This window comes from Rhinichthys klamathensis, unplaced genomic scaffold (genome assembly GCF_029890125.1).
Source record: "Rhinichthys klamathensis goyatoka isolate OS25496 unplaced genomic scaffold, OSU_Roscu_1.1 h1tg000937l_1, whole genome shotgun sequence".
Lineage (NCBI taxonomy): Eukaryota > Metazoa > Chordata > Actinopteri > Cypriniformes > Leuciscidae > Rhinichthys > Rhinichthys klamathensis.
In genome coordinates, this window is record NW_026607265.1 from 324786 (window position 1) to 338377 (window position 13592).

Here is a 13592-nt window from a genome sequence, read left to right on the forward strand (position 1 = left end):
ATGAGTAAAAGAAATACATGTGGATACAAAGAAACAACTCAGCATTAAAAAAGCAGTTTTGTCGGAATTTGTTTGTTTGGCTTATTGCCAAAGGTATGTTATTATAATGATGAATAATAATTAATAATAAAAACCAAAACAGAAAGAGTACACAAAACATTAATATTTAACATTTTTAACATTGCTTTTCCCTTTATAATTATCATTATCCTTTAAAACTTAAGTTTCAAGAGCAGGTTCGCTGTAAATTTATAGCATGCATTTAATCTTTGTATTCGTGAGTCACTTAGCTTCGTTTCTCGTAATATTTCGTACTTTATTTGTCGCTTGCGTTCTTGCAAGTATTTATTTAGAGTTCAGCATCCTCTTCTTTTCCTCCCCCCTCCTCCTTCCTTTTTTTCCGTCTTGGCAGTCGTTTCTGGAGTCTTTCAGTGAACTCCGACCCCTTTTTTGTCGCTCGTGTCAGAGAAGGGCATTGCGTTTGGTTTTCTGTCGTTCGCTCCCATGACGACCGAATGCGATAGTAGAGAAAAAAAGGAAGCAAAAAGGGACTGAGAAAAAGACGAGAAGGTTCTTTTAAAAGAATAGAATTTTGTCTAAGGTTGAACGTCTTTGTCAGTCTCGTGTTACAGCAGCTTTGCAGTGAAGATTCTCTGTGATTTCGTCCATCGTCCAGCCACAGTCGCAGCTTAGGGACACAGAGTCTCTTTTCCAACAGATCATTACCCAGCAAACAGGTTTGACTTTTTTGCCTCTGAAAAGTCTTGATTATTATGTTAATTTATTTATAAAATGAATAGCCTACATACATATATGTATGTATATATATATATATATATATATATAGCCTATATATATATATATATATATAGTACCTTTTGTAAGAGATTGCAGACCAGGCTATTTCTTACTGAATACCCTACTGCTGTGGTTCACAGTTTTTTTATGCAAATAACAAATTAAAAATATAAATAAATATGATGAATATAGTGGAGAGGGGAAGAAGACTTATGAGGGAGCAGTAGCTTGCTGATCCATGTAGACCGACGACGGGTGGTGAAATGTTTTCTTAACAAAAACATGTCAAATCAATGCCACAAGCTACAGCTCCCGTGTCACGGCACAACCCTTCTGCATATCTCTTATCGCCTCTCTCCATTTCAAACCAGCCTCATTTTGTCAATGGCAAATGGCAAAATCATGCATACATGTGTAATCTTTGATCGAAACGTAAAAATCCTCCCGGTTCCTCCGAATCGTGAAAACGCATGGTACATGAAGTTTGATCTGTAGCCTAATATTCCGGGCCTCCGCCCCCCTCTGCCCTGCTCCCGTCTCCCTCGCCCTGCTATCTGTACGGGGGGAGGTTGTGGCTCATACAGGGGTGGTGCGTCGGTTGGCTGTGTTAGTGTGGGATGAGTCTTTCAGGTCCTTCTGGATGCAGTTGTGGACCTGCAGGAAGTTGTGGTCCCTCTCCGAATTGTAGGTGGCAGTGGGGGTGCCGTGGCCACCCTTTAGGGTGTCGCCCCCACGGGTTAGTGTGTACATGGAGATCTCGGTGGAGGGCAGAGCCCCGAAACCCTTCAAGCCCACCGGCGAGGTGTCGCGGGAGTGTGAGGGGTCCGTGGAGCGGGACGAGGAGCGGGAGCGGCGCCGGTAGCGGTACCGGTAGCTGGGGATGCGCGTGATAGCCGAGCCCTGCAGGTAATCTGCAGCCCGCGCACCCGCCCGCAGCTCCCGGTGCCGGTCGATGAACATGTGCACGGCCAGCACGCCCACCATTTCAGCCATGATAAAGGACAGAGCACCAAAGTAGAAACTCCAGCCGTACGAGTAGCTGTTCTTTTTGGAGTCGCTCTTTGAGGGATCCCCCGCATTGGCTGATATGTACACGATCATGCCAATGATGTTACTGAGGCCTGTGGGGAAGAAAGCAGAGATTTTAACCCCCTAGCTATGGCTAAAATGCTTATTCACAATCTAGCACGTCTTCAAGTGACTTTTATAAAATAAAAAAGTGCCATCCCTGCAATAGAATATAAAGTCATTTACATGTAAACTAAGGTTAATAGGCCTCTAAGGGTGCTGTGCAGTGATATACACGTCAATAACAGGGGTAAGAGATATGATGAAAAGAAGAAGAATCATTCCACAAAATGAGAGCTATTTGTGTTTGAAGACGTGTACTAAACACAAACATTTGATATTAAGTGTTTTGCAAATGAAGGACAAGCATTTACCATGTGCACATTGCCAGTCATAGAATAATTATTTCTAAATAAAAATATAACCTTTATAATTAAATATAGTTCCCCCTTTAAAGGAGATCAGTCATATTAAAAAAATGTTTTGAATTAAAACAGGATCATTCATTTGCCTGTGTCTGTGAGTTCTGATGCTGCACCAATTATTTACCTCAAAAAACAGTGACTTGTCCCTTTAAATGATCTGAGCATGAGGAAGTGACATCAGTCTTCAGAGGAGCCATCTTTAAAAGCTGGTAAGTTTGACTCTCATTCAACAGTTATAATTTGATGGGTTTAAAAAAAAATAATGTTTGACAAGTTTTGTCCAGCCCAGCATGACAAAATAAACGGTGTTTATTAATGCTAATGCTAGGAGGCTGTGTTCTTGATTACATGGATTAAAATGTGAAATCCCACCACTTTCCATCCTGGTATGAATTGAGGTACAACCAGTCTATGGGTACAACACGTATACACTTCTGACTTTAAATCCGAAAAAAAGTGAACATTTGAATTTTAAATCAGAAATTGAAAAGATGTTCCTTATACAAGAGGTTTATTCAAGTTATTGTCTGTATGAATGTTTGTGGTTTTGAATAGATCTGAAATATAAGAATTGCAATATTATAAATCATACAAAGACATACAAATTAACATTTAAAGAAAACCTGACATGCGGTGCTTTCTTTAAACAACTTATACCTCAGTGGTACAGTTATCATCAGAAGTTGATCTTTCATCATTTCTATAATCTGCACTGTGTTCCACAAAGGTTGAAATAACTTAAATTAGCACATTATCACAAGAAAAAAATATGTAATTTCAATAATAGACAATTTTTTTTCTTCACATTTAATACATTTTCTAAATGTATCCACCATTAGTTGGTAAAAAAAAAAAAAAAAAAAAATTTAGACCCTGGATGTGGCTGAGGATGACAGAATCATCCTGTCATCTCGATGCCTCACAAAATAAACTGTGACTGCCCTCTAAATGGTAAGGTTAACACAGGCAGTTTCACAATATCCTTAACCCCTTAGCCATAAACTAAACACTGAGTGCCTTAATTTGTCAGAGGGAGCAAGTAAATGAGAAGATCAGAGTGAAGAATTGAATTTATAACGGAGACTAGAGTGGGTGACCTCACAGGAACATGATCTGTGGCTCACTGCTGACTTCAGTCACACTCTGGTGGAGTCGTCTGTGACGGAGTGAAACCACCATGATGGATCACTGGGAAAGTGTGTCAGGGACACCATATTTTTAGAGTTTAATCCCAAATGGCCTTTCTAAGCCTAGCTACAGAATCAGGACCAAAGTGAAACAAAAAAAAAAGAAAAAAAAGAAAGAAAAAGAAATCGACTTGCTAACTAGCTACTGTATATCACTGAGGCAGCTTGTTGAAAAAAGTCCAGTGCAAGACTGTTTCTAAGTGATATCGTGCTGATCTGGGCATTAAGGTCAAAGGTTTGGTTTCAGAAAATCTTTGTTTTACTGAATTGCACTGCTAAAAAGTATCGGGGGCCAGTTGACTGAACTGTCACCCTGTTGGGTCAGAGAGATACATGCATGTACATGCATTATATCTTGCCAAGTTAAAGTTTTTGTTGCAAATTCTGCTTGTCAACTTGTCAGCTTTTCAGCTAAATAAACTGGCTAAGATGAGCCTGAAAGCGATTTGTGGTAGCATGTTTAAGAAGGGGTTGCAATAATAATATATATGGTTGATAATAATATATATCACCATATAGTTTTTTGTTATATTATTTCATTTTATTTTTGTCATAAATTACAAAATTACATTCAATAGGACAAATTCAATATAAAAAATTCAATTAAACTAAGTTTTTCAGGTATAGGTTTATTTAACATGTAGTTAGAAATGTAATTGCAAATGATGGGCATTTTGACATAATTGTGTGTATATTCGACCATTCAAGTACACCGCATCAAGATTATTATTATTTTTTTAACATCAAGCACGTCCCAAATTCATGATCGCCTTCTGAAAGAGGCAGCTTTCCGTGCACGCACGTTGGCAGTGTGCCACGTATTGCGCTTTATAATTCTTTTTTTTAACATCAATCATGTCCCGCTCTATTGTCTCATTCATGCGTTTCATGACTCCGAAGTGTCAATAGGGATCTCCCAGTCACGTGACCCCTAGCCGCGTGTCAGCCATTTTGACGGAATACATCTGTCGGCTACTCATAGGCCCTGTCCCAAATGGCACATTCCGGACTTGTGGACTTCCTCAGAGTCCACACTTCGGTGACGTCATGTAGTGCAGACCTATAGGGCCCTTCGCGCGAGTCCGCGAGGGCGCATTGAGAGGTATTTTTGGGACAGACTCGATCGCCACGCCGGAAACAGGAAGACGGTCTGATTGTTGTTATGGACAGGAGCTACAGGTTCGGGGAAATATGCTGCCTATTGTTGTTGTGTTTACATATGACTCAGTAAAGCCCTGACATTCTGTTCTATTTATTTAATGAATCATAATGCGATCGTATTATTCAGCTCGCTATTATTAGCCTATGTTTGAGACATCAACCACTGGTCGATGATCATAATGTTTGTATAAACTTGTCATAAAAACCGTAATGATAATTACACTTAAATATTTTCTTCTCAGCCATGTTAACAATTGTCCGTGAGCGAAATCTCCTCCCATCCGTTGTCTGATTGGCCTTTCGCAAGGATTCCTGGGTAGTTAAAGTGCGTGGAGCCTGCATCTATGCGGGCTTCGCGGAAGACCGCTTCAAGGGTACAAAGGGGGCGCTGCTGAGCACACTTCAGAGCGTTAAAATGCTAAATGGGACGGCCTACGGATTCGTAGACTCGGCGAGCACGCGCAATTTAAGTCCACGAGACCGAAAGTCCGCATGAAGTGCGCCATTTGGGACAGGGCCATAGATCCATTGCCGTGGGTAATATATATTATAATATATATTATAATATTATACTAATAATATAATTATTAGTATAATTAGCCTAAATATTGCAATACTTTGCGCTACAGTATTGATATAATTGCATGCGCAAAATCATGGTGCAAAATATTTTATCTTTTTACAGGCATTAAATGTGTAGAAAAACTTCCTGACATTGAGTTCGGTGACATTACAGCTACCTTATTCACTTCCCATCACGCTACACCGGAGCTTCATTAAAAGAAAATTATTTTTCAATCATCACCGCAAAGGTTGGTCAATGTATTTTTATCACCAAATTATAGTACCTGTAATAATTTTTAAACTGAGTTTACAGGGAAAAACACAAAACAAAATCACCAACAAGATTAAGTGTATCTTTAATGAATTTGTTTTATCTGGTTTGATCCAAGAAAAACGAAATAATAGCCTATTCTTATAAGTTATATACTTTTTTATACTTATCACTGACTGTCACTGTAGTATGATAAACTGTCATTGAGACTGTTGTCTCAACCTGTGTTTCTAACGATTAAAGAAGTGTCAAATAAAATACAAGATCAGCTTTTGGTATTTGAAAACGAAAGAATGTAATGTGATAATTATACGCCTAGCGAAGTAACTGATCTAGGAATGCATACATGCGTTTTGCCTGTTTATTGCCGCCAACCACTTTTCTCCGTTTTGTTTCTTTTGGGATACGGTATAAAGATATTCCTTTTGTATTATCACGTATCTGATCGCATCCAAATGCACAGCATCGCTCGGGCATGATAGGAATATTTCGCGACGAGCTGTATTATCACCGGCGGTTTAGCATTTTCTATTCCGTCAAGATGGCAGCTCCAAAAGGCGTGACGTCACGCGGGACGTCCCTATAGTGCTGTGCGACACATACATATTTACATACCGCGATATACAAGATAGAGCAACATCTATAACTACGTTCACACCGCCGCCGACTTGAGCGTCAAAGAAGCTCTGGCCGCCCTGTCAAGGATGCTTGTCAAAAAGTACGGGGAAGCTTGTTGACGCTTTGGATGCTTTGAACGCTCTGACGTTACAGGGAGAATAGAAGTGTCACAACATGAAATGTAATAAACAGAAAAAAACAAGCAATACATTGAAGAAACCTTTTATAATGACAATTATAAACACTAGGTAGGGTTAGGGTTAACCCTTCCACAGTATATCTATTAGGTCTATTTTTATAACCGTTTTGGTCACATTTGGTCAGGAAAAAAAGAATAGTTAACTATTATTATTATTATTTGCGGTCAAATCGGTGTCACCGTGAGCAAATGAATTGCATTCCCGCTTTAAAACGAGCGTTCGTAAATATTTCAAATAAAAGTTCCACTTATGCGGTCCCTATAAGCAAACAACGTCATGTCATAAATGATAGGAAACCTGTAGGAATCCCAGCAACGGCGATTATTAGCTTCTCTTCCATTTTCTTGGAACTAATGTTTTGGTAGGAACGAAAGTTTACATTGTATGTTTCTCCGGAATCAGCCAGCGCGAAGGACGTCTATATTCCGATTGGTGGGCTGGCGTTTTGCCGCTGCTTGCCGCTGAACCACATCACAGCTCATTACCATAAAGTTGAGCTTCTTTCAACTTTCTGATTTACGCTCAAAACGCCCAAAACGCGACGCCGATGGATTTGACGCTCCTTGCAGCTGAGAAAATCCAGCTTCCATTGAAAATGAATGAATTCCGGCCGCTTTGGAAGCTCAAGTCGGCGGCGGTGTGAACGTACAGTAATGATAGACATTTTATACCGTCGCCACAACATATACCGTCATACCGCCCAGCCCTAATGTATGCCATTTATTTTCTGACAAGTCCAGCTATAATGCCAAATTTATTTGTAAAGAAAAAACTACACATTTGAGAAAGAAATGTGTGAAAAATCTATAATAAATAACTTTTAAAAATGATTTCATTATATAGTATAGACTACCGTTCAAATGTTTTTTTTTTCAAGATATTAATACTTTTATTTAAAAATGATGCATTAAATTGATCAAAAGTGACGTAAGACATTTATAATGTTACTAAAGATTTCTATTTCAAATAAATGCAGTTTTTTTACATTTAAAATACATGTCGTATATTTTACATATAAAATATATTCAAATATAAAATGTCATTTTAATTGTAGTTTTATTTCAGTAAATACAATAAAAACATTTTTACTGTATTTTTATGATCAAATAAATGCAGACTTCTTTCAAAAACATTAAAAAGTCTTACCAATCCCAAAATTTTAAATATGTAAACGGAAAATGATAAATGTTATCATTTATCATTTCAATTTGATCAATTTAATGCATCATTGTTAAATAAAAGTAGGCTATTAATATCTTTAAGTATACATACAAAAAGATACATAAAAAATTTAAATATTCACAAAATTGATTAATTGGTGGGCACGTAGAAATTTTCTGGCATGAGTCGGCTAGCAGGAAAAAAAATCCTTACTGTTGAGCCCTGATTGGGGTTAATGCATTACACAACTGAAAACCTGTGTTGGGAGAAATAAGGGTATATCTGAGGAATGCAGGCATTGTATGAGTTGTAGTATGTGTGATCATGATGAGTAATGTATTTCTAGAGAGTGTGTGTGATGACTATCAGGGTCATTCTGTGTCAAATAAACCTGAAGTCCCTTGCATGCATTATTATATGCATTTTATTTTTACACAGAGATTGGTAGGTCTATTAGTAAAATCTGTTGACTTAAGCAATCTTTGTTTCATTATATGCCAACGGTTTGATCAAGTTTGCATGCCTGAAACTCAAAAAGTATTATAGATATCTTAATATCCTTTTACATTCTGGTTCTTAACAATTTTTTCTTTTGGTCTCTTCATTTTAAATGCCCTCGATTGTTCAATCCCAGAGGGACTTGCTAATGTGGCTCCTTGAGTAAATTGGTAAATTGTACAAATTTTCTTTTAAAGAGGAATATCGGAACAACAAATCATATTAAAACTAGAAATGTATCAAATTTTTCAGCTCAATTGTATAATATATATACCTGTCTAAGTGTCATAAATATTCTTTTTCTAAAGTTGTCATGCATGTAACTCTAATAGTATTCAAGATATCTTAATATCAGCTGATTTTGGAACCTTCATTTTCAATGCCCTATATAGTTCAGTCCCATAGATATGGGGATCTAAAAGCAGGTCAATGTTCAAATTGTTCAATTTTATCCATTTGAAATGGTCAAGAATCAAATGTAGGTAACTTTTTAAACAGCTGATACTATTTAAAGAAGAATGTCTGAAGAACAAATAACACAGAAACTAGAAATGTATCTAGTTTTCCTCTATCAAAAGAATTGAATACAACACACCTCTCTGAGAGCTAAGTTTACATTTTAGATTCTTGTTCTATGAACATTTTCTTTTGGAATCTTCATTTTTAAGGCCCTCGATTGTTTAATCTCTTTGATATAGGTATGTCAATGCGGTAACATAGTTACGAAACTGCATGTTTGTACTCTTGGTAGCTTCAGAAGCTGTTAAAATGAACAAAATCCCATCTTCCAAATATCCCTAACAATGATTAAAATATAGATTCTTATAAATGCATGTTTGAGAGCAAGTTAATGTGCCTCAATTTAACCATTTTCTGTGGATTTCTGGTACTCAGAGAGTTATGTTTTATGAAGTTCTTTTGATAGAGGGACACAAGATACATTTCTAGTTTAAACATTATTTGTTCTTCAGATATACCTCTTCAAAAGGAAAAAGTATCAGCTAAAAGTGACCCACATTTGGTTTTTGACCACTGAAAATTTGTACAATTGACCAATTTACTCATGGAATCGCATTAACATGTCCATATCTCTGGGATTGAATCATCAAGGGCCTTAAAAATGAAAATACCAAAAGAAAAGTTTGTTAAGAACAAGAATCTAAAAGGATATTACGATATCTTTAATACTTCTTGAGTTACAGAAATGCAAACTTGAGGCAAAAAAACACAAGAAGTGCTTTTGGCCATTTTTGAACTGTCACCGTTGGCATATAATGAAACAAAGATTGCTAAAGTCAACCGATTTTACTAATAGACCTACCAATCTCTGTGTAAAAATAAAATAATGATGCTGCCATCTTTCTAAAGTCATTTTCACCCCCCTGTAATTTGGCTCCAAATCTCAGGGGAAAATTGTCATTTTGACCCCCCTATACAAATAGTGGATTACTCAGTAAATTTTATATTTTGGCTTTCATCACTATTTAGGTTTGTCTTTCTAAAGAAAGAATATTAACAAAATAAAAAATCTGAGCCAGGGGAAGTTTCCAAAATTTGTTTGATTTGACACAGAATGACCCATCAGTGACGTACAGGCTTCAGTAAATGTTGGTCAAATACTCTTTCATTCCATAGTCTCACCTGCAGACACAAAGAGGATTCCTGCACTGAGGATGATATTGTGGCGGGACTTGTAGAACTCGCTGGCAGCTATACACAGGCCACCCATGAAGAGCAGGATGACGCTGAGGATGGGGAAGATACTAGACGCTCGCACGGCCCCTACAAATGGAGAGACAGAGAAGAAGGTGGGGTGAGTATAAGATGTTCTGTTACTTGTTGAATGAATCCGTGTAAAAGAGCAGAGAGAGGGAATGAGACGAATGAAGAAAGCTGTCATTTCGGGTGATTTTTAGCAGCTGTTCTTCTCTGAGCACATTGAGCACAGCCAATCAACACTTTGCCAGCAGAGTAAACAGCTCCCACACCCTTTAAAATGCCTGTGGAAGAGCAATCAGAGGCCAAGAGCCTCACCAAACACTTGTGCCTAACTCAAACACTCATGTAGTCCTAGACTGAACAGGACAAGAGACATTAGGCTGCATACAGATGCCTCTATTTGCACGCTTTAACAAAGTATGTTCATAGTGAGACTTCAACAAGACTTGGCTTCATTCGAGCCATGAAATGACAAGTGAATGTGTTAATGAATGTTTTTAGGCCTGTCTGCCAAGCCTTCAACTCACCAATAAGTTTTTCAGCTGAACATTTGTGCTGCTTAAGGGATAGTTCACTCAAAAATTACAATGTTGTCATACTTGTCTCATCTTTGTGTCATTTTAGACCTGTTTTCCTTCTTCAGTGGAAAACAAAAGGAGATACTTTGCAGAATGTTCATGCAGATCTTTCCTATAAGCACACAGTAACCAGTGCCAATCTCCAACCTTTCTTTTTTTTTTTTCGCACTTGGCAGAGACTTTTATCCAAAGTGAGTTACATTGCATTCAATGCATACATGTTCATACTTGTCCTGGGAATCGAACCCTTGAACCCATTGATAACACCATGCTCTACCATTTTGAAAGCTATAGTGACCAAAAAAAAGTGCTTCATAAAAGCGCCATGCATCAATCTGTCTCTTTCCCTCAGTTTTTTTTATTTATATTTCAGGTCTTCTGAAGCTATACAATTGCTTTGTGTGATCAATAGTTTGAAATTATAGACATATTTCACTTAAACTCTTTGCTGCCACATTGGTTTGCAATGAACAATGGGTGAGAAAACGATAATGTTCATTTTTGAGTGAACTATCCTTTTAAGATTGTCAACATAATATGACTCAAACACTTAATAGTTCTGTCAACTCGTTCATGGGTTTATGTGAAGAATGATGCTTATGCAGTATTATGGGCTGTGACATTAGAGTACAATATTTTGTAGTTTGAGATGCACTGTAAACCCTAATGCTCAAAATAATTAATTGGTTTAAGTAGGGTAAACTTACCCCCGATGATCCGGGAGCTGTGGATTTTTACAAAACAAATAACACGCTCCAGGTGGAGTTAGAAGCTCGGGGTTTTTTCTAAAACCACTTTATTTATGTTGTTCTGTCGGATTATAGTGTCGATTTCACTGAATATGATCAAAAAAATGTTGCCGACGGCAGCTTTAAGAGCAATTAATATATATGAATACAAAATAAAAAAAAACTGCCAGTTCTGCTTACTTAAACGTAAAATTTCTTAACTTAAATTTTTTTATATAACTGATTACCACAAATTTTTTTTGTTGCGTTTTTCCAACTTATTCGGATTTAAAGTGTACTGTATGCGCGCAGCCCGATTTTTCTAACCATGTGTGTACGCTCATCTTGCAAATGCACCTTGAATTTTTGCACTAATTTGTTGGTCCACAAGGTGGCAAAACTGATTTGGGCCGTTGTCAAAAGAATTGAATAAAATAATGAGAAGGGACAACAACAAACTACTGGAGATGGCAACAACAATAGACTTTTGTAAGAGATTCACGTAACTCAAGTTTAAGCAAGTATAATGTTTATCAGTCGTAACTTCTGGAAAGAAATAGAGCAGGAACTGGACAAATCTTTCTAGTGTGCATGTGTCAAATGCCTGTTTGCACATGCAAAGTATCAATGGAGTATACTTTGAAAGGCTATGCATTTGGTTGTATGCATATGCTAAGCATTCACGCCAAAACTGAAGTATACTTTAGTCTGCTTTTATCATGCAGTAGTGTTGTTCTCTCCTGTCCTTTTCCTTTTACAGTCTTTCTCAATTCTTACTGCTTACTCATCTCTTACCTCTTCTCCTTTATCTATCTCCATTTATATAAAATACTTGATATGCAAAGTTATGCTTTCATCTGGCTAGTTAAATTTTCACCACTTCATCTAGTCTGCAAGCACAGCAGTTTTTTTTTCTGTCTCTCTGTCCCTCCCTGCTGTGCTGTAAACCCTGATGTGTGGACTGCATGACAGGACTGTGAACTCTTGCTGGCTAAAGCGGGGTCTGAAGGTCCCCTGAGAGGGTCATCTGCTCTTCTGTCCTGTGCTGTCCTCACCTTCACCCTAAAACCACTGCACTTGTGCCATCTGCTGCAGATCACACGAGAAGCCAAAGTCAGCTACCACAAACGTGCGTCAGTTTTACTGCTAAAACAACTATAGTGCAGTTTTAGCAAAATGTTGCAAGATAGAAATACCTAAAGTTCTTAAACTGTTCTTTTATGAATATTTTACTTGGTAAATGCATTGAATATGCACTGTGCTAAATGGCGATATCTGCTGCATGTGTTATATAAGGTGAGATTTTTCTAGTGCCGCAGTTATTCTCTCACTCTCTGAGAAAACTAAACGAGACTTCACTCGAAGTGATGAACGGCATTTTAATTTTCTTGCGCTTTGTTCCGTCCTCTCCTATCTGTCTCTTTCTCTCTGTTTTTCTCTCTTTCCACTCAATCTAAGTGAGTCCCTAATAATTCTCAGTGTCTTGTTTTATCTTTTACTACCATGTTCCACTAGTAAAACCATATGAGGTCAGGAATTGCCATTTGTACATGTAATTGCTTAAACACATGTCTTGAAACTATGCCTCGTATTCTCAAAACAGTAAACACAAATCCATAACGTCTCATCCAATTCCCCAAACATCCTATTTTCAGGTCAAAATGATGCTCCACAATTAAAACCATTCACTCTTGCTGGAAAACCAAACTTTTCCCTCACACAGGACACACAAGACGTCAAAAATATACACACTACAACATAGTCTTACACACTGGTGCAATAATTTTAAAATTAACATTTCCAACATAACAACATAACTTGTATGTTGTCGTTACAACATAACTGGTAAGTTATGTATGCCCCCCCCCCCCCTCCTCCTCCCCACAAACCTTTTCACATGATGAACACAAAAGACACAACCAATGGATACATTGGCACATTTTTATTCATTCATGTACTACACAGTACAACACACACACACACACACACACAAAAAAACAAAAAAACTTTTTTTTACTCTCGGCTCTAAAATTGTTTTTATATTTACTTACGTAAGATGTGTGTGAGCATCATATGACAGTAAAAGGGCACACACAAACCTTATTCAGATATGGAATTGTATTGGACTGGTAAAGAGTGTTTGTACATACGTGACAGGAGGGCCTCCACTCAAGGATACAATATGATGAACAAATCTAAGAATGTTCCACATATGGTTGAAATACCATCACTGGCCTAGAAAGATAACATTCTGGGAGTCAAGACTATAAAGGAGAAAGGATGCCCTCCCTTCACTGTCACACTCTGCAGCCACTCTGTGTGACTGTACGACTGCACGACTGCTGGCCTTTTCTTGCAAGAACGTAAACCTCATCAAAGACAATTGGAAATGTTTGTCTCTTATTCAGTGATATAAATGTGTTTGCCACCACACCCACCTGAAGGTTCTGATGATGGAGGCGACAGTGAAGCGACTCAAACTTGGCTGTACTCGTTGCCCATCCTCCCTCATAGTCATACCATGGACAAGGACATGGCCAACTAAAGTGGCTTGAATTTCATCCGAGACTGCTTGTCTTCTTGCCCTTGCCCTTCCTCCTCCTCTTCCTCTCCCTC

General features: G+C 37.8%; 1 protein-coding gene across 1 annotated transcript in view; it reads right to left on the minus strand.

Moving 5' to 3' along the window:
• Positions 1-866: 866 nt before the first annotated feature.
• cacng2a (calcium channel, voltage-dependent, gamma subunit 2a) overlaps positions 867-13592 on the minus strand; it is a 36496-nt gene continuing 23770 nt past the window's right edge. The window contains exons 3-4 of the mRNA XM_056244175.1: positions 9593-9733; positions 867-1919 (exon numbers count right to left, since the gene is read on the minus strand). Coding sequence (XP_056100150.1) covers positions 1375-1919; positions 9593-9733 — 686 coding nt within the window. The 3' untranslated portion in view covers positions 867-1374. The remainder of the gene's footprint in view (positions 1920-9592; positions 9734-13592) is intronic.